Here is a 26,726-nt window from a genome sequence, read left to right on the forward strand (position 1 = left end):
ATTGTCTTCTGGGCTTATCACCTTATGGAGTATTTTGCATTTAGGTAAAATCCTTCATTCAACAAGTAGCTCCTGAGTACAATGCAGTACTAGGCACCATGAAGGGATGAACAAAAGTGGAAAAACATAATCCCTGCCTTCAGGGGGGCTTACAAAACACTGGGGAAGATAAAGCAGCCACTAATGAGGCAACTGAAAAGTACTTTACAATCCATAAACAATTGTCTGACAGTAAAGCACAGACTGAATACAGAAACTCACGGAACTAAAAATGGCTGTATTTCAAAAGCAGTTTGGAAGGCGGTTGTTTTGAACTTTGAACACATTTTACCCACAGAAGCGCTATTAAACAAATGTTGGCTGGATTTATAGGTTTGCCCAAAGAAACTCATTTAATTCACAATATGTGGAAATTCTGTCCGTATATTGGCTACGGGAATAGAGTAGAAAGCACACTAACCATTAGATAAAAATTAGAAAATAAAAACAATTATAAAATAGGTTTATAAAATGTATCAGGACATATTTTGCATGTGAAAGAAAGAGCATGTTTAATTAAAGCAGGTAGATGAAGCCTTCTTAGAGATTCTGAAAAGGATCCCTATCAAGAGCACCCGTGGTCCATGAGGTATCTCCATTTTAACGTCAAAACATATATTTTTCATTTTTATTCACTCGTTCAGGTATTTATTGAGGATCTTTCCTATGTGTCAGGCACAGGGAATACACGGAGAACACACAGGAATCCACGGAGCTGACATTCTAGTGCGGGGGGTGGTGGCAGAGAAACACAATGGTGCCAAGAAGTGGAAAGTGCTTTTCCTTGATAGAGGTTTTATGATCACCATGACTCTATGTTTATGACCAGCAGTAACTGTATATTCATCACCCTACATGATCGGGGTAGGAAGTTCTCTTTGTTCCCAACTGGAACTAAAAAAGGGGGGTGGGCGGGAAATAGGGTACAGACATTTTCCAAGGTTTCTGACAACAACTGCAAGATGGGAAAGGGATATGTGTGGGGGAAAAAATTTAGCTCAGCTATGATGAATGAGAAGAAAAAAATGGGCATGATTCCTTTGAGGAGGAAGAGGTGTTACATCACGCAGAAGTCACCAAGCCTTGCCATCACTCACCAAGAGCTTGGGCATTGTTAAAACAAAACAAAACAAAACAAAACAAAACAAGCAACAACAAATGTTGGCATGGACATGGAGAACAAGTAACCCTCATGCACTGTTGGTGGGAATGTAAATTGGTGCAGCCACTGTGGGAATAGTATGAAGATTCCTCAAAAAAGTAAAAATGGAAATACCACATGATCCAATAATTCCACTACTGGGTATTTACCCGGAGTAAACTAAAACATCAATTCGAAAAGACATATGCACCCCTGTGTTCACTGCAGCATTATTTACAATAGCCAAGATATGGAAGCAACCCAAGTGTCCACAACAGATGATGGGTTAATAAGATGTGATATATATATATAATAGAATATTATGCAGCCATAAAAAGGGATGAGATCTTGCCATTTGTGAAAACATGGATGGACCTAAAGGGTAGTATGCTAAGTAAAATAAGTCAGACAAAGAAAGACAAATGCCATATGACTTCACCTCATGCGGAATCTAAAAAACAAATGAACAAACAAATAAGAAGCAGACTCAGACTTATACATACAGAGAACAAACTGATGGTTGCTAGAGGGGAGGGGTGCGGGCTGGGCAAAACGGGTGAAGGGGAGTGGGGGATACAGGCTTCCAGTTATGGAATGAAGAAGTCATGGGAATAAAAGGTACAGCGTAGGGAATACAGTCAATGGTGTTGTAATTGCGTTCTGTGGTGACAGATGGGAGCTGCACCTGTGAGCACAGCATAACGTATAGAGTTGTCAGATCACTGTGTTGTACAGCTGAAACTAATGTAACATTGTGTGTTAAATTTAAAAAACATTATCTGGAGGAGGAAGTGGTCTGCATTGACCATTTATGCTATCTTAGACACTTCTTTTCTCCTTTCCCTTCCTTCCTCCTTCCCTTCCACCATGCTTCCCTCCGGTCCCCTCTTTCCTCCCTTCCGTCCCTTCTTCTTTCCTTTCTTCCATCCCTCCCCTTCCTCCTTCCTTTTCTTCCTTTTCCTACCCTCGTTCTTTCCTCAAGGTAAACATCTACTGGTGATTTCCAGGCACCATACTAAGCGTTAGGGATACAAAGATGAATATGGCACAGTCCCTGTCCTGGTCCTCAAGCAGTTTATAGTCGACAACACTGTTCCTAAATCAGGGGTTAGTCATAATCTCAGGGTAGTATTTTTAATTACTTAAGAGCCTGTGTATCGCAAGCCTACCAACCAGAATGTATGCCAGTCGAGGCTCTAGAGTAGGGTCTTGGAAATCTCCTGCTGTACCAGTAGTTAACTTTGTAGTGGCTAGATACTGGAGACATGGGAGGTCCTGAAGGAAGGACTGAAGAAGCCAGGACAATGGGTGGGTAAGAGCACTTGGGGAGGGGAGGTAGTTCCGAGGGGAGTAGCTACGTGCCAAGTAGGAGAAAATTATTAGTCATTCTAACAGTGACTGTCCTTCACCAATGATACGACTGTATCGACAATAGGAACTAAATCCTTAGCTCTACTCGATATTCGATGCTTAGGAAAACTGGGCACTGATTGTAGTAAGATTATGTGAGTGAGCAAAGCTTTCCTGAGTGAGTCTTGAGCTTAGTCTTGAGGAAGGTGACTGGCTTTCATCGGTAATTAGGAAGGACAGGACATCACTCAGAAGTGAGTGATATCCTAACAGTGGAAATGGATAAATCATATACAGAACGCAATAAAGAGACCAACCTAACCAGTGGTGTGGGCAGTGAGAAGGTACTGTAATAGAACGAGGAGTGACTTTGGGAGAATGGGTCCCGTGCAGTCAGGGGATGAGAAAGCGGGTTGGCTGTGGTGTCAATTGGGAAGAGAGAAACTTAGAGGTTAGGAGTTCAGTTCCGACACTGCAGTCGGAAAAATGGGGATGCTCTGTACATCCTGCAGCAAGGAATGGTGTGATGAAAGTGACATATGACAGAAAATACTCTGTTGACCATCTGGAGACTGAAGAAGGGTAAAGCTAGTTTAAGAAGCTGCTTCAGCAATGGCTAGTAAGAGTTGATTAGGGCCTGGACCAGGATGCTGACTACGGAAACAAAAGGAAGGGTTCCATCTGGCCGATACTGCAGGCCCATGCGAGGAGTGGAGAAAGAAGAATCAATGAGGAGAATAATACAAACGACACCTTAAATAAGACAAAAGTGGACGGGTAAACATCCAGAGGAAAATGCACGTCTCTAACACTTAACTCTTTTCAAATAGCAAATTTAGCCACGTGACGATGCTCTTTACTTTATAAAATAAGGAGTCTAACTTCTGAAGACGAGGCAGTAGGAACTGATAATCTCGCTGATGCTAAGAACAAGGTTGCCGTAGGATACCAATGAGGGATAGCATTAGGCCAAATGTTTTATTGTTCATTTATAGTTACATTAAAAGAAACGTATGCAGTGCGAAATCTTTGAAAGGTATGTGAAGTATCTGCTCGATTTCATTGTTCTGATGTTTACTTATTAAAAGTCATTTCCAAATGAGTTTTATCTTCCGAAGGTGGAGGGAAATGCTTGATTTTTAACTGAGTTAATTTTCAGTTGACTCTTAAGATAACAGGGAGGCTTTAGGAGCCTAATTAAGCCATGTATTTGCTCTAATTACTTTAGCTGCAGAGTGCGAGGAAACAAAAGCGGCAAACAGACCTGTTCTGTGTGCAGCACTCAGGCATTTGACGGTTGTTTGCTCCAGCAGAGGTTTTGAGTAGCATAGAAGTAAAGAAGCCGAGACCAAAGCCATCATCTGCAAGCGGTGGCCGCAGCCACAAATCAGGGGGCAGCCCTTATCCCCGCGTAATACAGAAAGCATCATTCATTGTGCATGGCTTCATTTACGTCCAAACACAGAGAAAGCAATCATCATTGCTAGCACCCGTTTTTAATAGCAAGGGTGGCCCCACATTTTTATCAACATAATTGGACATTAGCTCACAAAGACTATGGAGCTAATACTTAGAGGGAAAAAAATTATATATTGGGCAAGAATAATAGTGCTTTTATACTGGTTACTTTTTCCTCTTAGCCTTTCTTCTCTTGAACAATGCCCATATTTAATGCAACAGTTTAATTTTTAAGCTAAGTAAATCCACATTTCTATTATCCATTTTGATTTCAGCACAAGTGGAGTTTAGAATACTGATGATCGTGTTTGTGAGGAAAAAGGCTGATGAGTTTTTATTGTAGCCACCACTCAATTCAGTCAAACAACTGCTTTCTGAAAACAGGATTCACAGGAAATTTCTTCTAAAGGCAAACCCCATTAAAGGCGTATTTCTTCATGAGATAGAAACTGTTTTAGAGGCACCGTGGCTGTGCTCATCCAGGTACACCTGACTATCGAGGTGTAAAACACCAGCTGAAATGGTTGCATTTCCCCCTCCCTCAGCTAAACTGGCAAACAAGAAATAGTGGCAGTGTTCTTACATCTTCATCTGTTGTTTTTAAAAATCTGTGTTCGCGACTCTGGGCTCAGAGTCCAGCCTCTACAGAAATTATACCTGGATATGGAAAACAATCTCTTTCTGGGATAATCTGTCATGCATATGAAAACAAAAGCAACAGCAACAAAAAAGAGGCAGGAATCTATAACCAAAGAGGAGCAGAGCACTAAAGCACCCATCTGGTGAGTCCAAGCCAAACACAAAGTCTCTCCTTTTTGCCTGAACCCTCTAGATGTCCGTACCACCCCTCTGCTTTATTTTGCCTACGGAAACCTGACCTAAACTAAACAACTATCCTATATCATTAAGTTGTCCAGGAAGATGAAAGTTTAAATACATGTCGGACAAGCAGCAGCTTCTGGTGCAAGTCAGTAATGATGGTCTCCCCCAGAGAGCTTCAGTGTTGGCACAACTTTTAGAACTGAGGCGATCTGGTTGACTTATGTAAAGAAAATAATGGTCTTCTAGCCACACATTCTCCCTGTTCACAAGTAGTAATATTTGCCCCCATCTTCTCCCACTGTAGGAAACAGACAGAGTAAAATCCCTCCCTGCAACATCTCATGATATCTGTAACTCCATTTTGATGCAGCCAAATAATAGACTTTGGATACAAATGATCAGCCTTGGTAATCTTGCACTGTAATTGTGTAAAAAATTTTTTTTCCATATTTCTTTCTTAACACATTATTAGTCCTAAGGGGTCTCTGCCAGAGTAGAGAATAATGCCTGACAAAGAACTGTTTAAGAGGACCACATAAAATTTAACAAGTTTAGATGCTCTCCTATAGTCTGTTGATAAGAGAACAAACTTAGTTGTCTCTTTAAAAGACCATATAAGCTTAGATATATGAGATTGTTTAAAAGAAGAAATGATCGTGGTGATATTTGTGTGTGTGAATCGCTCTCTCCTACGCAGCACTACAAACCTCACTTACCAGATCTACACACCTCTCAAAATAGAATAGAATCAAGTTTAAATGCAATGTTTTTCATTAATAGACTGGTGAAAAAACTTACAACAAATAGGATGGAAGTTTTAATATCTTTATTATGTAAACAAGTGGCACAAGATAAGGAAAAAAAATACTAAGACTCCAAGAGATAAAGCAAAGGGCATAAAAGACACTTTACAGAAGATAATCTACTGTCAGCAAATATATGTAAGTTTTTTTATCTCGCTAGTAAACAAAAATGCAAATTAAAAAACCAGTCCAATACCATTTCACCCATGTATCAGTGATTTTAAAAAAAAAAATAAGAATGCCCAATTCTGCCAATCAGTATGGTGACATGGTAAACTGATATAATATTTTTGAAAAATAATGCATCGCATGTTCATATCTTTCACTCAGTAATTCTACTCCTTGGTTTCCACCCCAAGGGACTAATTCTAAACATTAAAAAAAAAAAAAGCTATAGGAACAAGATGTTTGTTGCAGCATTATCTATAATATTACAAAACAAAAAACAGCCAAACAGCGCAAAGCAGAGGGATTCTTAAGTACATTAATACACAGCTGCCTAGAACACTTTGCAGCGTTTTAAATGACGTTTAGGCTGATCCATAATAATACAGGAAAATGTTACCTTGTAGCATTGAAAAGAACAAGATACAAAATGATGTACAGTGTAAGCCTACTACTCTATGCCAAAACTCTGTAAGGACATGAGGATTTAAAAATCTATTATTTTCAGTATTTTCCAAACTTTATTCAGGATGCCACTTAATGTCTTTCAATACATTCTAAAATGTCATGTTTTTACTCACAGTACTTCTAAATGCATTGCCTTGTTTTCAAAACATTTCTATCTAAAGCAAAACCCTACGCTTGCAAAGACTCATAAAACATCGTAATACCTATGATAAAAATTTTATTTTATTTTATTCATTATCATTTGGGTTGTAAGTGTAGGAAATCTTCTATGTATGTGACCAGGCAGCTGAAACATGTAGGGAGCAGCTCCAGTCAGGGCCCTCTGAGCATCCACACTCATTGTGCTTCTGAGAGCCCCTTTCAGAAACCACGGCTGTTCGGAGCACCTGTGAATATGCTGTGCTTATAAGCCGGCGGCAGCAGAGGGAACGTTAATGTTTCTAATATTTTGGAGACAACCAAAACCAATTTCTTTTTTCCCCAAGTGGGAGCGTCAAAAAGGAGCCCTTCACCCAAATATGTTTATTCTGCTCCTGAGAGAGAACAAATTCTTAAAAGGACGGGGATGGGGTTTATTTTTATGATGTATACACTGCTTCGTTTACTGTTAGATTTTATAAATAATGCCCTTTGCAGCATCCACCCTAGGGCAAAGGTGAACCGACATTCCATTCTTTCAGAGAGAAATATCATTCGTCTCCCCCAAATCCCTCTTTGCACTTGTGGTCACTCCTTTGATATTTTAATGTAATACTGACCCATCTCCACACTTAGGAAGCTGAAATCCTAGTAAAAGACAAACTGAGAAAGAGACAGAGAGAGAGAGAGAGAGAGAGGAGAGGAGAGGGAAGAGAGAGAGAGGAGAGGGAAGAGAGAGACTTAAAGAGGTTGCACTTACACTCCAGCAGTTTTTCCAGAAACAAGGGAGGCAGTAGTTCTTATTTTTGTGATGTCAAATTGTAGACTGAAATTCAGCAAAAATCTTTTCTTGACGCGAGGGATGTGAACTATATTCTAGGATATGTATTCGGTGTGATCCTTTGTTCTGGGTACAAGCTTTTCTGTTTCTAAAGTTTTTCGGTCTCGCTCAAGGAAAGGGAAACAATATTATTTTGAGATTCCCTTAAAGGCGCCTTTCGAAACATCTCTCACGGGAAAATACCACGACAGCTCATCTCTGGCGTATTTCAGTAAGCACCGAGTCCGAGTTTTTTCAACATGGCTGTATACTTTGCAGGCCCCCAAATTCGTGCTCTCAGAGACATCACTAATCAAATAGCCAGAAACCGCATCTTTAGCCAACCTGCGTTTCGTGGACTAGAAATGCGCTCTGATTAGAGAGCGTGATCATTTTAAAGGCATAGCTGTGATTCGGATGCCTGAGAGTCGCGGGCTTTTGTCAGGGCTGGAGCGGGCTCGGAGTGCCTGCAGCGCGGTGGGAGGCAGGTCTGAGGGCCCCGGCCGTTAACACGTTTCCAGGGGGTGCCCACACTTTCTCCCCGAGACGCCGAGCTCGCGGCGCGCGGCGGGAGCCAGGGGACCCGCCTGTGACAGGAATAGAGGATTTCTAGGAGGGACAGGGAGAAAAAAAAAGAAAAAAGAGGGCGCCCGCCGCCGGCCCCCGGGTCACCGCGGCTCAGGGATCCGCACGAGTTTTAGCACTACCATTAACAGCTACTTGCAGAGGGTTGTTTACCGCCCGCGTGCGCGACAGCCACACGGCAGAGTCCACTCCGGGACCCAAGCCCCGCCCCCCTCGCCCCTCGGCTCCCCTCCTGTCCCCCAAACTAATTAATTCAAGGCTGCCTCCCTGCCAGACACTCCCATTGGCTCCCTTCCCGTCCAATGAGAACCTGGCAACAGTTTCACCTGGCTCCCGCTCCCTAAATAAACAAACAAACTGTCCGGCGGCAGTGCTAGCTCTCCACCCCGGCGCCGCCCGGGACGGGCTGCGCTCCGCCCCCGCCGCCACCTCTCACCCCCTCCAGCCAATGGAGCCCGGGATGTGGCGCCCCCGCCCGACCCGGATCGCGGGCCGCGCTCTCCTCCGCCCCTCCCCGCCTCCTCCTCCCGCCCCCTCGTGCCTTCGTGGACTCCTCGGTAGGACCAGCGTGGCCGGGCAGCCCCGCCTCCTCCCGTCGGTCCTCCCGAGGCCCACAGGCCCAGAGCTTCACTGAGCGTCTAGGCCGGGGAGGGCGCGGCGGCCCCGCCTCTCGGGCCCGCCGCCCCCTCCCCTGCACACCTTGGCTGGCGGCGGCTCGCGCCCCTCCACTGCGCTGGTAGCTGGAGCCGCAGCGGCCGCCGCGTGAGGCAGCGGTCACGTGTTGTTTTGCCCGCCGCCGCGCGCTTTGAGTGGAGTGGGCGGGGGCGGGGCCGAGGCGGGAGGGGGCTGGGGCGGGCGGACAGGGGTAGACGGCCTCTTCCCCCAGCCCTCCCTTCCCCGAGCCCCCCCTCCCCCTCGCTCACCTTAAAACCATCGTGCATCACCATGGCGAGTGGCTCCTTCGCTCGCGACCAAGCGACAAGGAGACTGAGAGCTGCAGCAGCGGCAACGGCGGCGGCTCTAGCTGCGGTGGCGACCACCCCACTTCCTTCCTCGGGCCCCCCGACCGCACTCATTGGGACCGGGTCGTCTTGTCCGGGAGCCATGTGGCTCTCCACGGCCACTGGCTCCCGGTCAGACTCGGAGTCCGATGAGGAGGACCTCCCCGTCGGGGACGAAGTCTGCAAGCGCGGCTACCTGCGGAAGCAGAAGCACGGGCACCGGCGCTACTTCGTGCTCAAACTCGAGACCGCCGACGCCCCGGCTCGGCTGGAATACTACGAAAACGCCAGGAAGTTCCGGCACAGTGTCCGCGCCGCGGCCGCTGCGGCGGCGGCGGCGGCGTCCGGCGCCGCGGTCCCCGCGCTCATCCCGCCGCGGCGCGTGATCACCCTGTACCAGTGCTTCTCCGTGAGCCAGCGAGCCGACGCGAGGTACCGACACCTCATCGCCCTCTTCACCCAGGACGAGTACTTCGCGATGGTGGCCGAGAACGAGTCGGAGCAGGAGAGCTGGTACTTGCTGCTCAGCCGCCTCATCCTCGAGAGCAAGCGCCGCCGCTGCGGCACGCCCGGCGCGCCGCCGGATGGGGAGCCGGCCGCGCGGGGGGCTGCAGCGGCGGCGGAGCCACCCTTCTACAAGGATGTGTGGCAGGTAATAGTCAAACCCAGGGGGCTGGGGCACAGAAAAGAGCTGAGCGGCGTGTTCCGGCTCTGTCTTACCGACGAGGAGGTGGTGTTTGTGAGGCTGAATACCGAGGTGGCCAGCGTGGTCGTCCAGCTCCTGAGCATCCGTCGCTGCGGGCACTCGGAGCAGTATTTCTTCTTGGAAGTCGGTAGGTCCACCGTCATCGGTCCCGGCGAGCTGTGGATGCAGGTCGATGACTGTGTGGTGGCCCAAAACATGCACGAGCTGTTTTTGGAGAAGATGAGAGCCCTGTGTGCAGACGAATACCGAGCCCGCTGCCGCAGCTACAGCATCAGCGTCGGCGCCCACCTGTTAACCCTGCTGTCCACTAGGAGGCACCTGGACACGCTGCCGCGCGAGCCCGGCGGCTGGCTGAGAAGGTCCCGCTTTGAGCAGTTTTACCACCTCAGGGCCATCGGTGACGGGGAAGAGGAGATGCTCCTCACCAGGCGCTGCATAACACCCAGCGAACCCGTGCCCCCCTCCAGGCGAGGAAGACTGCACCTGCCCAGAGCGCGCAGGTCCCGGAGAGCGATTTCAGTGCCCGGCAGCTGTTTTCGCCGCCTCCCCCGCAGCCCGGTGTGTGTCCCGCCTGCCGCAGAAGTCCCGAACGACAGAGCTTGCCTGTCTCCGGGAGCTTCTGGCTCCGGCAGCTCTGGGGAAGAAGGCAGCCCTCGGGGCCCAGAGGGTCAGGAAGGAAACGGAGGTGACTACATGCCCATGAACAGATGGGGCTCGGGAAATGGCCGGGGTTCCGGAGGTGGCCAGGGCTCCAGTGGCCAAGGCTCCAGTAGCCAGGGTTCGAGAGGAAACCAGTGCTCGGGCGGGGGGCAGGGCTCCGGAGGAGGCGGCCAGGGCTCCAGCGGTGGCCAGGGGGCAGGAGGAAACCAGCGTGCCGGCGATGGCCAGGGCACTGCAGGTGGGCACGGCTCGGGTGGTGGCCAGGGAGCCCGCGGCGGCGGACACGGCTCAGGCGGTGGGCGGGGAGCCGGAGATGGCCAGGGCTCAGGCGGGGGCAAGAACCCTGGAGGGGGCAAAGGCTCAGGAAGTGGGAAAACCTCCGAGGGCAATGGTGAGCGCGGAAAATCTCTGAAGAAAAGGTCCTACTTTGGCAAATTAACTCAAAGCAAGCAGCACATGCCGCCGCCTCCACCGCCTCCGCCCCCACCGGCTGGAGCAACTGGTGGTAAAGGGAAGTCCGGGGGAAGGTTCCGACTCTATTTTTGTGCTGACAGAGGAGCCCCAAAAGAACGCAAAGAGGCCAAGGAGGTCAAAGACTTAGAGACCCCAGAAGGGGCAGCGCGGGGTCCCCACAGAGCCAGAGCTTTGGACGAAGATGAGGATGACCCGTACGTGCCGATGAGGCCAGGGGTGGCAGCCCCTCTCCCAAGCTCCAGTGATTACATGCCAATGGCTCCCCAAAACTTCTCTGATTCAAAAAAGCGCCACTCTCGGTCACCTTTTGAAGATTCAAGAGGGTACATGATGATGTTTCCCAGAGTGAGCCCACCACCTGCCCCAAGTCCCCCCAAAGAGCCGGATCCTGAAAAGGAGGAGGAGTCAAAGGACAATGATAGCGAGAGTGACTATATGTTTATGGCTCCTGGAGCCGGTGCAATTCCAAAAAACCCCCCAAATCCTCAGGGTGGCTCTTCCTCTAAAAGTTGGAGCTCCTACTTTTCCCTGCCAAATCCTTTTCGGGGCTCCCCGTTGGGACAGAGTGACCACAGTGAGTATGTACCAATGTTACCTGGAAAATTCCCCGGGAAGGGCCTAGACAAGGAAGCCTCATCGAACGGGGGCCCCAAAGATGCCCTTTCAAAGCCTTCAGTCGAGGCGTCATTCTCGAAGCGTGGAGATGGGGGGTCACCCTCAAAGCCTTCAGATGATGGGCCCCCCAAGAACAAGGCTAAGAGACCTAACCGCCTCTCTTTTATCACAAAAGGGAATAAAATCAAGCCAAAATCACAAAAGCCCACACGTGAACAGAGAGGAGCTGACAGCTCTCGTGACTACGTCAACATTGACTTCACCAAGAGAGCGAGCAATGTACCAGCCCCCTTTATCCACGGACTGCCAGGTTCGTGGGGCATCATTGCTGGCCCCAGACCGACAGCCTTTTCTAACTATGTGAATGTGGACTTCGGACTGCCATTTCCAAACCCAGCACACAGGCTCTCGAATCTTTTAAGAGCCATTCCAGGTGCCAACCCCCTCTTTCTGGAAGGTGCTAGGTGGCCACTTGCGACTCTTCCTCCCAGCGCTACAGGTGGTAGTGCGAATGAGGAAGAGGGCGACTACATTGAAGTGATTTTCAATCCAGCAATGACACCGGCCGTGCCTTTTGGTGACAGTGCCATTCGCTATGATGCTGAAACAGGTCGCATCTATGTGGTCGACCCGTTTTCTGAGTGCTGTATGGACATTTCTCTCTCCCCCAGCCGCTGTTCCGAGCCACCGCCTGTAGCTAGGCTGCTGCAGGAAGAACAGCAACTAGAGCGAAGACGCCCGCAAAGCCGTTCGCAAAGTTTCTCTGGGGCCGCCAGGGCCGCCGTCTCGGCTTTCCCAACGGACAGCCTCGAGAGAGACCTCTCGGCCTCCTTTGCCTCGGCCGCCGCCGCGTCGGCAGCTGTGCCAGCCTTAGCCTTGAGTCGGGCGTTAGCCGCCGCCTCGGCCCTGGCCGTGGCCCCGGGCATCGGGGCAGCAGCGCGGGGCTTGGAGGCCGCCGCTCGGTTTGACTCCGCCTCCGTCCGCTGGTTCCAACCTGTTGCTGGCGCCGCTGCGGCCGCCGAAGCGGCCAGGGGGCCCCAAAATGTTGCCGGTGGCTCGAGTCCGAGAGACCCCAACCCGTCGGCAGACCTAGCCGGAGGTGAGAACCGGGCCGCCGCGGCCGCCCCCCTCCCACCGCCTCGCCGCCCGGTGCCGAGTCCCCCGGAGCGAGAGGAGCCTGACGACGAAGACGACGACACCTACGTGAGAATGGACTTTGCCAGACCTGACAAGAAGTTCGGCTCTCCCCGCAGAGGTGGGTAATTTTGGAATCCATTTCCCGAAGTTAATGGTTATTGCTTAATGAATCGATGTCTACGGCGGTAGGAAAAAGCGAGATAACATTCCATTAACTGGTGCCTATTTAGCACGAAGAGTAGAATTCAGTTTTCAGTGTTCGTGCCATACCTTGTGATCTTTGCAAAAAACTTAAGTTTGGATCCAGTCATAAACTTCTTTATCTGGGGGGGGGGACCCTATTATCATTTAAACACTGGTTCTACTTTTTAGGAGTAAAGCTTAAGAATAGATAGATAGATAGATAGATAGATAGATAGATAGATAGATAGATAGATGCTTTCAAATCCTTCCCTGACACTTTAATGACTTATGCAGACAGACACCATGCATTGGATCCTATCAACTTTTCAAATCAACAGGTAAAAGCAACTTTGCTACAAATACCCGTATTTGGTTACAAGAATTTTAAAGAAGAGCACCGAATATTAAGCAGTAGTCATCGACCGTAACTTCTGGGGGAGGTACCCTTTCTCCTTCGGGAAAGTTACTTTTTACAAAAGCAGTCATTGTTGTGCTAGTTGGCTGTGATTTACCGAGAAGGTTAAATCTCCATTGTTAGCCTGAATGTCTGGGGGGCACAAAACAGAATCTGAAACAACAGGTGATTAAAAGAAGAGCGTGTTTGGCTCGGGAATGTGTTGTTGTGTTGATTTGTTTGGTTTTTCCACAGGATGCATTGCCAGAACCCTTGCTGGTTCCTTGCCTGTCACTAGTATTGACAGGCAAGTCACCTTCCCTGTGCCTCGTTTTCTTCATGTACCTCCCCCCAAAGAGGGACTGGTGACAACTTGATAATGGGTATGAATATAGTTTGAAAGGGTTAAAAAGCTTTGAAAACATCTACTTGGTGTGTCTTCTGGGGAATCCAGTAAAGCAAGATAATAAGGCGAGGCGGAAGACCTGACCCCAGGGGACAGCCTACCCTGGAATAGTGGGTAGTTTGTAAAGGGTTACTTTTCCAAAGGAAGAAATAGGGAGAGTGGGAGCTGTCAGACTTGAAAGGGAGACTTGGAGTAAATCTACTGTGTACGGTATGCAATGTTGTTATCAGTGCGCCTGCAGACGTTCTCAGGAAATGATTTCCGAAGATGATGTCTCCATAGTCCGTGCCTTCCCTCGTCAGTAAGACTGTGCTGCTTCCCCAGTGAAGGGAAGGGATGGACCCCAGGAGTTTTCATTCCAGTAGTCAGTTTAGTGAAGATTTTTGCTTTGCTTGCTTTGTGGAATGCTTTTGTGATTGGATCTCTGCCCACTGTGCTTGATCAGGCAGAACAAGTCGGGGACTTGATCACAACAGTCACCTAACAAGCTCCCTATTTAGTGCAGGTGTAGCCCCCTCCCCCCTCTTCTCCCCCTGCTTTAGAAAACTTGCCATACAAAAACTCATATTTGCAGCACGGACACACTAAAGAGCGATCATTAAGACGACAAAAGGATGCTTTGGCTTGCCAGGGGATTCAATTCAGAGCTCCTTTAAATTTTGACACCCCCCTCAATACACACACACACACACACACACACACACAGGATCACCACTACTAGAGCTATGTATAAAATATGTAATTATGTTTTCAAGAAATTGACTCACAGTCAGCTTTTCAGGAATAGATCTGTTTTAGTCTGTAAAGTACATCTGAAAATTGGTCTTAAGCTACTGCTTGAACCTAACTGCTGAAGCTACCATTTGTGATATTGACGTATGCGTGCCAAAGCTGCCTGTTTGCCTGTGGTTCTTTGGAAAGGACACGTTTTCCGAGACGTTTGTCTCTACTTCTCATAGTCTTTGTTTAAACAAAGATTATAATTAGTGAAATCTTGTTCCTGCAATAAACCTTGACTTCCCAAGGATTATCTAGATCCAATTATCATTATTTTAGCCTGAGTTGCTGACTTACAAATAGCTTCAGATGACTTTGTAGCTATTTGGGAGGTTTGGTGTTGTCTAAATGTATTGCTCATTGAGGAAATTCCTGGCTTTATTGAGTAACTAGAGAAAGGAGGCTGCATCTGACAGGGAGGAAGGTGCTTAGGTTAAAATAAGAGAATGAATGTAGAAGCATTTGGGGATTTGAAAGCACTTCACAAATATATTTTTATTTTGTGATTGGATTAACACCGAAGCAAAGTTTCCACAGTTTAAACTGATGATTTAGCTTCTTGCAAAAGTAATTGGTCCTGAGAGTGACTCAGGCACATAAATTGCTGAGATATAGATATAAAAGGGAAGCTATATAGAAAGAACATATTGCAGGAAATGACATTTGTTTCCATTTTAATGTAAATTGATATGGTAGGATGTTGTCTGTGAAGTGCTAAGAACAGGGCAGATAATTCTGATAGGTTTTTGGTTTTTTTTTTTTTTTTACTATAAAGCTATAGAATAATTATCACCCATTGCATCTCTCTTCGTATCCACATTAAATATCTGTGTATATATTTAGCATATATATGTCATGTTAGAAGAGAAAAAATATGCTTTCACAAAGGAGCAAAGGCATAGTCTTTATCGGGAGTTATGTATCTCAAAGGGTAATTTTAATTTATGGCAAGCGCTTAGGACAGTGCCTGGCACGTAGTAAGTGGTGCACAAGAATTATTATATAAACATCACTGTTGTCATTGCTGTTACTGTTACTATTACGTGTAGAAGCACAAAGTTCTCTGTCCCCAAATCCCACTTTTCAGTTCGTCTTTACTTTCATTTAAAATGGTTTACGTGGTTGTTCAGGGTTGGGGGTCTTTATAGTTGGGATCTGCCTATAACAAGTAACATGAAGTGTGATTCTAAAGCACTTTGTTCATATAACACAAAATTAATACATAATCTCATTTACCTACAGTTACATTGCACGTAATTAAGTACTTTAAAGCCATTTGTTCAAGACAATAGGAAACACCCAGAAATATAACCTGGACTTGACTTTTTTTTAACACATTACATAATTTTTAAGGGGCAGAGTCTTCACATTTTAAACACATGGGCTGTAAGCAGTAGCATTTAGGAGGAGAATGTAGTTTCTTACTTGGTTTAGTCTGATTCTTGACTCATGTATGCATTTTTGCCTCTTCTCCTGCTGGGTCTGAGGTAGAATTCATAGTTTAAAGGGACTTAAGGTGAAAAATTCAGATTTTTCCATTCCAGAGATAGGAGGATAAGGGCAGCTCCAGAAGGGGTGAGAGAATTGATCAGCCAAAACCAGTCATGTTGTGATAGCACTTGGTATTAGAAAGCAAAAAAAAAAAAACAAAAAAAAAACAAAAACAAAAAAAACAAAAGAAACAAAACAAAAAATCCATAGTAGCTAACTTTGGACAAGTTTGACACTGTTATTAACATGAAGGAGGTGTAAGCTGCTTTTCAGTATGCGACTGCCAAATCCTCTTGCTATAAATTACAGGTGCTGAGAGCAAATTGCTTTTGTTGTATTGGACTTATTTGTTATAAATTACTAGACTAAAATCTCCATATAGCAGAGATTTTTTCCATCACCATTGACGGGTCGCTTATTTTAGGCAACATTTAGCCCCACCCCCTGGAAAAAAAAATGGGCAGTTCTTTGGAGTAGAGGTAGGTGACCTATAACACTTAAAGAGGACTTCACTCAATTAAAGTTAACTAAGGTCGTTGGCAGTCACTATGCGTTTGCATTCATCCTAAGAGTGATGCCTCCAGGGCAAAAATTTCGGCCACTAGCAAACCATCTTTAAACAAGGACTAGGACTTTAACTGAGCACAGCCAAATATCACACGTGCATAAAAACGCAAACAAGATCTCTTGCTTTCCTGTCCTCTCCCAGATCACCAAAAATGAACCCAAATACTCTAGAGTCATTGGAATACAGCTGTTTGGGGTAACAAACTCAGACTTCTTTAGAATGACACAAAAATCTTCATGTTGGAATAGGTGAGAGTAACCAGTACAGGAAGAACTTGATAACTGTGTGTGATTTGAATAGCACTGTTGTTGAATTGTCAACTTGTTGCTTGAGGGAATGTTTAACAGTTGCATACTGCTTTGTAATCTGCAAAACACATTCACATTCATTATTTTGCTGGGGGACAGTAGGTCCTGGAACTGAAGCCTGCTGTTAAGAACTTTCCCATGGCCAAAGAGGTAAGTGACAGAGCTGAAAATCAAACCCGTACATCTGATCTCAAGTCCAGCACTCCACCCAGCCCATCACATCGCCCTCTCATCGGATGTTCAATCTGTCATTTTCCTATTGATGAAAGATTATTATATAGGCAAGGGTTGGGAAAAAATTACAAGTTTTCTTGAATTTAATAGTAGCAATGGGGGGGGAAAGTAATTCATTCAGGGTGTTACAGCTGTGAACCATCTGCCAGAGCGTGGGTAATTTTCATCGCGTTAAACTGTTTGCCATGGCTCCCAGAATAAAAGAATTTGACCTGTACTGGAATTGAATCTTTTAAATCTGGTTTGGGGAGGAGTTTGCTAATCTTTACCTCCTCAACACAAATAGTGTGTGTAGCTATTTAGGTCCCAGGGAAACACTTGAAAGGAACGGAAAGTGAGATGGGGGTGCCTTCCCTAAACTGCCATTAATGGTCATTTCCTTAACTGAAGTCAGATAGCTTTGGTTTTCCTAATAATCCATTGGCATTTGCCAGTTATAGCCAAAAGTCTCTTAATTTCATGTTTCCATATGTATCAAATCTGATGTTCTAATCTAAACCATCACAGTGGGCACAACAGGATAAAGTGAGACAGGTGGAAGCCAAAGGGTGGTAGAAATAGACGCTCTTCACTTGTTTAAAAAGCAAACTGGCTTTTGGCAGTCAGGCAAATAGATTTTAGAAGCCTTGAAAATGAAATCCTCGGGACATAAAAATCCTTATTTAAAATTAAATTCACTTTCTTTAGCACCTTTTTTTTAATGCTTTAAGACTATGTAAAAATAGCCCAGACGTTTTATTGGCACTATTGGAAAATAGCTTTTGTAAAATGCTTAATTAAAGCCTGCAGTATGTTTTGTCTAAGAGGTGCTGCCAGGCTCTTAGATGGTTAGGATCATTCACTGGAAAACATTGCTTGGTCCTGAGTGAGAAATGAGAGATTAAAAACGCATCCTTTTATAATAATGAAATGAATACATTGCAACACATTCAGTTTTTACCACGACTATCAGCTTGCTAATTTTAAAGCTATTGATAACATTGCCAAGATACTGTGCTTGCCATATGAGCTTAAAATATAGGCTGTAGCGATTCTGCCTTGGTTATTGGTCATACAGCTACAGGTCCCACATTTCCATCTCCTTTTGGAAAAAAAGAATCTTCTTCTGGAAATGTGGGCTGAACGCTGGAAAAATAGACTTTTTCAAATGTAGACATCTATCCTATTACAGGTTCACATTCTTTTCGAGGGTACCTTATCATTTCTTTTTTTAAAAGATTTTATTTGAGAGAGAGAGCGCACGCAGGAGCAGGGGGAGGGGGAGGGACAGAGGGAAAAGCAGACTCCCCGCTGAGCAGGGAGCCCATCCCAGGACCCCGGGATCATGACCTGAGCCAAAGGCAGACGCAAAACCAACTGAGCCACCCGGGCGTCTCAAGAGGGTCCCTTCTAATTTTCTGGTTGATTCCTTTTAGAGTTAATGGGAAAATATGTACTTACATAGTTATTTAGTGAAATGAGAAAGTTACTCTTCCTCACTAGCTTCATGACATCCCTTTCTTATGGGCTAGGGTTGCACCGGTTGTACTATGTGAGTCTTGCCCTCACGTGCCTTTTGCCAAATGTGTGTCCCTGATTTGGGGAAACCATATCCTGTCCTGGCCTCTCTCTGGCTGAAAGGGTGAGGACCGCTCTGGGAGTCGTGTGGGGCCCATGGAGGACTCACCCCCCCTCCCCCACCAGATGTCGCTTCTTCTGACCCCACAGCCTGTTGGGACTTAGCTTGCAGGAACAACCTTCCTTGAAGGGGTCCTTGTTTTGCAGGTCCCGGGCGGCACTGCCTGCCCCACTCTCACTTGTTGACACAGAGGCAGCTGGGCCAGTGCTTAAAGCTATTTTCATGGTTGGATTGACCACAATATGCCTGATGCTAGCCAGACCTTCTGGATTTACTGAATATCCAATTCCCTCCCGAAATGGTCATCACTTTAGCTAGTTTTCACAATTTATATAATTTGCCTTTCTATAATCACTAATTTTCTCCTTGTAGGCCTGAACCTTAGAGAGAATATCAATGAAGTCTATCTTGAAAGTCATTCGCATGTGTGCCCACGGGCGCCCTAGAAAGTCTGACCAATACACATGATGGTTAACTCCTGCCTTTGCCTAGTTGTGCCTCCAGACTGCAAGGCATACCAACACTGTCCTCCCCCTCAGAGCCCACCCACTCCCCACTTATGCCAGCCACTGGGTTTAGGGGGACACTCTTCCTCTTGCCATGGGTCAAAAAGATACTTCCCCAGAGTCTTAAATTGAAGCAAACACATCCTCCCACAGACATGAGGTTGTAAGTGATGGTTGGGTATCGTCCAAGTAGCTCCTCTGTTCGCTCAAGAACTGCATAGGTTAATATAGGCATGTGTTAGATGAGCCTACGAACCTATCCACCATTTATTTGCAACATTGCTTCTGCGGGATAATTTATTCTGAGTTTCAACTAAACAATGAGCCTTGGTATATGCCTCTTTTGTAAATTGGAGACCGCCTATATGAGAATTCTAGTAACTTGCATTCTTTAAGTCCACAGTAACTAGGCAGCAGAGTGAAGTGGCCCAAGTGTGTGTTGGGAGGTAGTGGAGAAGCTGACCCGGGATAAAAATCCCCAAATAGTTTGTATCCAGATAATCAAGGCTGGAATGAACATGCCTACGTGGTCCAGGGCCTGCTAGTGAAGGGCAGGTGTCCCACGATTGAAACTGTCCTTTGAGGAGATGGAGGTTTACAAGTGTCATCAATTTCCCTTAGAGATCCTTTTGACTATTCTGTAACAAACCCGTTACCCCCATGGGGAGAAGCATTTGCTCTTCTGGCCTAAGAAGGAGACAATAGTCTGGTATGATTGGTGTTGTAAAGATTAACAGCAGTTAGTGCCAGTTTTCACCTTTGGGGGACAGCATTTTGATTTTTTATCAGTTCCTAGAGAATCACCCTCCTGTATGTTCACAGGACACAGAAAGGTGTGATGATCTGTTCTTATTGGGAAAAAGAGAGAGAGAGACAGAGAGAGAACTATATATAAGCCAGAGGCAACGCCAAGCTAAATAATATAATTGTGTTATTGTACATTCATCTTTGGGGTCTCTGCTTCCATTTCTCTTCCTTTCCTTTCATTTGTTTGCCTTTGACACTTTGCTTGGTTGCCCCTGTTTGTGTGATCACCAGTTGATTGCAGGGAGAGCGTGTTGACGAATAAGTGGAATGAGGAATGTTGGGAAGAACTAGAGAAGTAGTTTTTTGAGTTCTGGGCAAATTGGAGTTGAAAAGATAACTAAGGCAGTGAGATGGGAGGAGAGTGGGAAGAGAAAGAATAACTGGATATATTGTTATAGTTTTGACTCTCTCTGGGCAAGGGAACCATTGCTGCTTTGGACTTCAAACTGTAATAGAGGCATGTTTATGATTCATATAAAGAGGTCTGGAATGCCCTGGAGGAACGGCTTTCTTGGCTTGCCCTACAAATTTCCAGGGATATTGAAGTCATGTGTGCTTTATTAGTGTATTAAAGATTAATGTTCAGGTTTATAGCATTATACAAATTGAAACAGAAAAGTTTACTTCATTTGTTTTTGAGAACAAAATAATACTTGCCAGGTTTTGGGGGGCAGGAGTCGGAAAATGTGTTGACCCATCGGAGTCCAATGAGTTTTTCTCCCTTATAGAGAAAAATTGCTTGAAGAATACACCTCCCATTAAAAGGGTGAAACTAACTCGTCCTTAAAAAGGTCTCTGATTAATCAGAAAGTAAGAGTATCCAATAAGGTCATCATTTGTAACCTGTCAGTATCTAGTGGCAATAACACAATGAAAACATGCCACAGTATTCAGAACATCACCGTTTACCTTTCTGGTGGTGAAATGACCTCAAAATGAACGAGACCCCCCCCCCCCCAAAAAATGAACAAGAGACGGAACTCAGATGTGATTATCAGCCTTTTGATACTCATTTCGCAGAGTGTTTCTGGTGGAGTTTTAATCCTGAAGTGCTTTCCTTTGCCTCCCGGCAAGCTTCCGAGTTCCTGCTTTCTGCTCTTCTTTGGAATGTGCTCAGGGAATGTAAACTCATTTTAATATTGGCCTAAGTAAAACGGGATTACAAAGGTAAATCTGTGGCTCCAGTTCCCATAGTGCATTTCAAAAGCAAATTAAATTATTTTGGGATTATCTTGTTTTGGATAGCATTATTCATTTCTACTAGTGTAGTTAATCAGGAGTTGACAAATATATTTTGTAATGTAAACTTGAAGTCACACCATTATTTTCTAGGTTTTAGTATGTTACCAAACATTCAGTTAGTGTTGGCTTAGGTGTTATCGGAAAGCAATTGAAATATGAATCAATTTTTTAGTAGAGTCTCATTTAAACAAGAGTAAAGAAGAAAGTGAAACAACTCAAGTGGTGACAAATGCCCCTAATTTCGGGCTCAGTATAATTGTTGATGTGGTTGTCATAAGAGGCTTAATTTGTATGTTTCTAGAAAAGATACAAAATGTGGTGTATTATATAGGTTAGTTAGAAGTCCCTTTTAAAGTACATGCAGTGTACTTTATATTAAAACATGTTTTTATATTAAAACAAAGTAGCACACGAAATCAGGCATGATGCCTTTCTAACCTTAAATTTCTGTCAAAAGTAGCTGAGAGTTTGTGCAAAAGTCAGTGATGCTCATTTTGCAGCAGATAATTGCATTGCTCCTATGCTCTCTCATGGTGAGCTCTCACGGACGCCTTTCATCCTGTGTAAACTTGATAGATCCACAGAACCTAAAATTTCCTAAACCCACTGCTGACAGGAAAACTTAGTATCTTTACTAATCTAGGGGGTTAAAAAAAAAAACACCTTTTAATGTGGAGGAACAGCCCTATATAATGAGTTATGACTAATAGCCGCAAGTAGGTGGAAGGGGATGATGGAGACATTTGATGCTTCATCCACCTGCAAGTTTGTTACATTGTTCAAACCTCCACGGAAAGAATAAACTGTTATAATGTATACTGCTTTAATACAACCTCTTGTACTTGAAGCCTACTCAGGTGAGGCTTTCCATGGATTCTTTGAGATTGGTTGTAATGAAACGTGGTACTTTGGTGGGAAGATCTTAAAGGAACACTAGCATCCCATAATCCATTTACTAACCATTTATCCCCATCCATCCCCTCTCCAGCCCAGTGCCTTCTCCAGTGTACCAGACCCCCCCTTCCTGTTGTCCCACTCCCCATTTACGCACCCTCTCAATAAGCAGAAGGCCAAGAGAGTAATGCCAGAGCTGCCTTTTATTAGACAGATGAGGATGTCAACCAAATCTCCTTTACAGGTATGACGTTGCTCTATTAGAAGAAATTCAGTGACCAAGCCTGGAGACTCTCGCCACGGCTGTGCTCAAATCCTTTGACTATGTGCCACATGATCTGGTGAGGGCATAGTCAAGCGTGTAGGAGAAGACAAAAATTCTCCTTGTCCACCCAATGCCTGGCTCACTTGCTGGCCGCACTCACTGGGAGGAAGTAGAACAGTGCACGCACAAACGAGGTTGCCAGTTGCCGATCGCTGTCCACCGGAAGTGTCAGGGTGACAGCCTGGGGGCAAAAGGAGGAACTGCCCTTGAGTTTTTGCCCGGCTTGCTTGCACTAGCGTTTGTCACAGGTGGCTGACCCAGTTAGGCATGTCCACGCCGAGCCAGTCTCCTCAGTATGGCTCTCAAAAACTACTAGATTTCCTTTCATTTTAGAGCCAGGGGTGGGGGGGGGGTGGGGGGGTAGGTTGTTGGGCAGGGGTGGCGGGAGTGGGAAAGGACTTCACACTTTAATTCCGAAAGTAACTTTTTGTTTTGTCATCTTTTTTTTTTTTTCTAGAGTGATTACATTGTCACAAAAACACACTTTGGAAGAAAAGTGATGCTTATGGAGTTTCATCTTTGTCCACTCCAGATCTGCCTAAAAGAAAGAAAATTCAGAGGCTTCTGAATAGAAAACAGCCTGAATTTCTAAAAGCTGACAAACGGATGCTGGCAGGTGAATGATCCTAACATAGATCATTCCTCCTGCTGCCTTATGGATCAAGTAATTGTGCATTAAGAAATTCTCACTGTACTTTGCTTTTATTTTCTGGTCCCCCCCCTCCCCACCAGTCTCTTTGAAAGGAAACATATGCTATAATCAACACCCATTTCACCGATGTATAACACTTAGGTTTAGTTTGGAAGCTGAAAATCCTTTACACAAGAGCAGAAAAAGAAAAAAAAAAGTTACGTTTATGAGAAGGTAGGTATGATCTGGAATCTTTTTCTTCTGAGTAGTACATACATAAAACATTTCTTGATCCAAGGAGTTAAATGTCAACTGAACTGATATCTTGATGGGACATATTCAGTATCTTAAAGACAGGACCAAAGGACAGATTACCGCAGTTTTTGCTCATGAACAAAACTGCAACCTTCTGTCCACATTAAATGTCAACTGAACTTATATCTTGAATGAGCATTTTCAACATTTTAAAGGCAGAACTGAGGAACAGATTATTTGTTCATATACAGTTCTGTGGTGTTCTGCCTGCCAATCAATTGAGCATCTCCAAAACCATTTTTTTTTTTTTATTTTGAAACCTACATTTTCCCCCTTTAAAGAAGCAAAGTTATTCAAAGTCTCCTCACGAAGCCCCTCTCTGCCTCTCTGGGCCTCCCGCCCCCCCCCCACCAACCCCCCATTCTTCCTCTCTCTCTGGCTCTCTGCTGGACACACACTCTCCCTCCCATGCCCAGGGCTCCTATAAAGAGATCAGTTTCCCATATTCAAGAAATTAGTGTATATGCATCAATGAGTATTCTGAAACTTAAGCCAAAAGGAACCTCTTATAAGGTCTTGTTTTCCTTATGGATAATGAGCCTATATAAGATGTATAAAAAAAAAAATCAGAGCAAGCTTCCTCCTCCTGTTTTTGCTTGCCTCTGATGGAAACTGAAGTAAGATTTTAGGAACCTGGACCTTTGAGAACATGACACTAACAGGTGGTGATCACAGAGGATCGGTACAAAGGTCTTGAAGCTTGCTTAGAGCTTTGTCCCGTGATGGCACACACACTGCGGCTCGTGCCATGGCTGGCAAACCTCATCATACACAGATGGGCGTGAGTGTAGAAGTGTGTGAGTGCTAGTGCGTGTGTGCGCGTGCATAATTGTGTGCGTGCGCGCCTCTGTGTACATGTGACTGTAGGTGTACCTGTGTGTGTAACTCTGTTAAAAAAAAAAACTGCTTCGCATTTAATGTGCAACTTTGAAGTCGTGTACTATTCACCTGAAGTTTCTCGCCGCTCGGTTTTGATGTCTTTGAACGTGTACTTCTATGTTCAAGCAGGCTTTATAGTACATGTTGCTAAACTAACTTTTCCGAAGAGCCGAGTTGACGTCTTTTTTTTATTCCTTGCCTACCAACCAAAGGGATGGAGGGGGCTCTTTTTTTCCCTTGTGAATGGGGCCAGGGAGAGGATGTAACCGCGGTCCCAGTCACTCCTTCGGTGACTGGTGGCCGCGAGGGCAGTAGGTTTCGTCAGTTCCTTCAGACTCTTCTCTTTTCCCAACCTAATCAAATAGTGCAGTATGGCTTTTGTTCAATATGGTAACAGTGCACTCTATAGGCAGCCTTTCTTCAAGTCTTTTATTTTCAAGTAAGTTTTTATTTTTATTTTCAAGTAAGTTTTAAGTCACAATCGTTCAGAATTGTGGAAAGCAAAGATGATTTGGGGGAAAAATGCTCTATTGCTTTATTTGTATATTAGGTTCAGGGGCTGCCAGCGACAGGGTAGAGCACAGGTGTAACACTTGCTGAATAAATGGGTGGGAAACCTGCTCTACAACAGTACAAACACAGAGTCACAGGGACGGCCTGACAAATATGCGGTCTTTCTGACACTACTTCTTAGTTTACAGACACAACTAATTTATTCAGTATTGTGCTGGAAGAATCCTTTTAGCATATGTGTACCAACATATCACTTACCTTCCAGCTACCGGTTTATGCTGCTGATAAGAAAAACTAGTGATGGAACGATTATTATTATTATTTCTTTTTTTCTTTTCTTTTCTTTCTTTCTTTCTTTTTTTTTTTTTTTTTTTTTTTTTTTTTGGTGACCTCTACATTTAATTTGGTATCAGACATAGTCACTTGGTCAGTAAAAACAAAAACGTTACAGTTCCAGTGGTTCATTACATTTGCTCTTTCTGCTTCACAGATCTGCTTTGAGTTGCTCTGGCTTTGTCTTCCTTTGTAAATACTCTTATACTCTCATTTCTTTGTAAACATCTCATTTGCAGTTTTGGGAGACAACCTTGCAACTTTGTATAGTGTTTATATATATATCTGACTTGCCTTTCCATAGAGCTACTCGCAATAAATGTGTTCACGGAAGTTACTATGTGTGGAGACTCTTTTCTTAATAGCATCATCCCCTACTCCATTATAAATATATATATTTTTTCCTGCTCTGTGGAGGCACTGACTGCCTTTTTCAGAAAAAGCCGCTAACTTAGGATTTGGGTGAAAGTCACTGTGCTTAGAAACACCAGGCTTCTCGGTGATGTTAATACATTAACTCCTGAGTCTCCAAATGTGGAGGTAGTACTTGCGTAGAGCTTAGCTGAGTTTTCATGTTGACCGTGAGGTATGAATTATATATAGAATCGACCACTCAGTGAGGGTAAGGTAATCATTTACAGTTTTCTTTCCTCTCCTTCCCTTGCCACGTACTCTCGCCCTTTAACTGACTCCCTTTTCATTCACAGTTGACCCCTGAATAGCACAGGGCTTTAGGGGCCCCGACCCCCTGCACAGTCTAAAATTCACATCTAACTTTTGACTTCCCAAAAGCTAACGACTAAGAGCCTGCTGCTGACTGGAAGCCTTACTGAGAACAGAAACAGTCCATTAGCACATACTTTGTATGTTATATGTATTACATACTGTATTCTTTAAAAAGACATTATTACGACAATGACAATCGTGAAGAAGAGAAAATACATTTATCGTCCTGTAGTGTATTTATTTTTTAAGAGAATCCATGTGTAAGTGGACCTGCACAGTTCAAATCTATGTAGTTCAAGGGTTGAATAGGCTTATTTTTAACCATCGGGAAGGCAAATATGAGTGCATAAAAAACTCACCGACGAACAGACAGAAAACGGTTTTGCATTGATGGAATATAGAAGGATGGATGGGTCAAATATCAAGAACTTATTAGTAAATTATATTGCCGGCCTTGTCAGAAACCAAAGATTGAAAGGAACACTAGAAAAATAATTGCCTCTCTCACTGGTTGCCTTACCAAATCGCCCTTGCCACACAGAAGGGCAGTGAAAGTAAAGATTTGGGGACCAATGCTCGACCAAGGTTCAATGGGTGATGGGGGAAGGACCTGTGGAATCAGATGGGGAACAGGGTAGGGAGTCGGTTCCCACATTATGTGCATAATCCACAAGCTACATTGTATATTTGCAGACAGTTGAGCTCATTGTGCAACTTGACCTTAGTTGTGGGTAAAGAATATCACAATGGGAGGGTGTAATTAGACTGCCTTTATCATTAGAAACTGTCCACAACAGAGACCATCTTTAAAAACAATTTATATATCGGGGGGCCTGAGTGGTTCAGTGGTTGAGCGTCGGACTCTTGGTTTCAACTCAGCTCATGATCTCATGGGTGTGAGATCGAGCCCCGCGACATCATCAGGCTCCGTGCTCAGCGGGGACTCGGCTTGAAGATGCTCTTCCTCTGCCCCTCCCCCCACTCACACGTGTGCATGTGTGTGTGTGTGTGTGTGCGCGCACATGTACGCTCTCTCAAATGAGATAAACCTAAAAACCAATTTATACAGACACATATATATATTCATTCACACATTTTAATGTCACAGATTATATATGAACTCTAGCCCTAGTCCTCACTTTAAGAGAGGCAATCTGTATTTGTCAGGACACAGTCCAAATGTATTTTCTTCGT

The 26,726-nt window shown here is 45.0% G+C and overlaps 1 protein-coding gene across 1 annotated transcript; it reads left to right on the forward strand.

Annotated features, from left to right (window-relative positions):
• Positions 1 to 8,734: 8,734 nt before the first annotated feature.
• Positions 8,735 to 25,131, forward strand: IRS4 (insulin receptor substrate 4). The gene is made up of 2 exons (XM_027608418.2): positions 8,735 to 12,500; positions 22,593 to 25,131. The coding sequence occupies exons 1-2, from the start codon at positions 8,735 to 8,737 to the stop codon at positions 22,595 to 22,597; spliced, it is 3,771 nt and encodes a 1,256-aa protein (XP_027464219.1). The 3' UTR covers positions 22,598 to 25,131.
• Positions 25,132 to 26,726: the final 1,595 nt, after the last annotated feature.

This window comes from Zalophus californianus, chromosome X, assembly GCF_009762305.2.
Source record: "Zalophus californianus isolate mZalCal1 chromosome X, mZalCal1.pri.v2, whole genome shotgun sequence".
Lineage (NCBI taxonomy): Eukaryota > Metazoa > Chordata > Mammalia > Carnivora > Otariidae > Zalophus > Zalophus californianus.

Excerpts from the sequence above, each read along its gene's own strand:
- IRS4 (XM_027608418.2), top strand. The coding sequence starts at position 8,735 with ATGGCGAGTGGCTCCTTCGCTCGCGACCAAGCGACAAGGAGACTGAGA.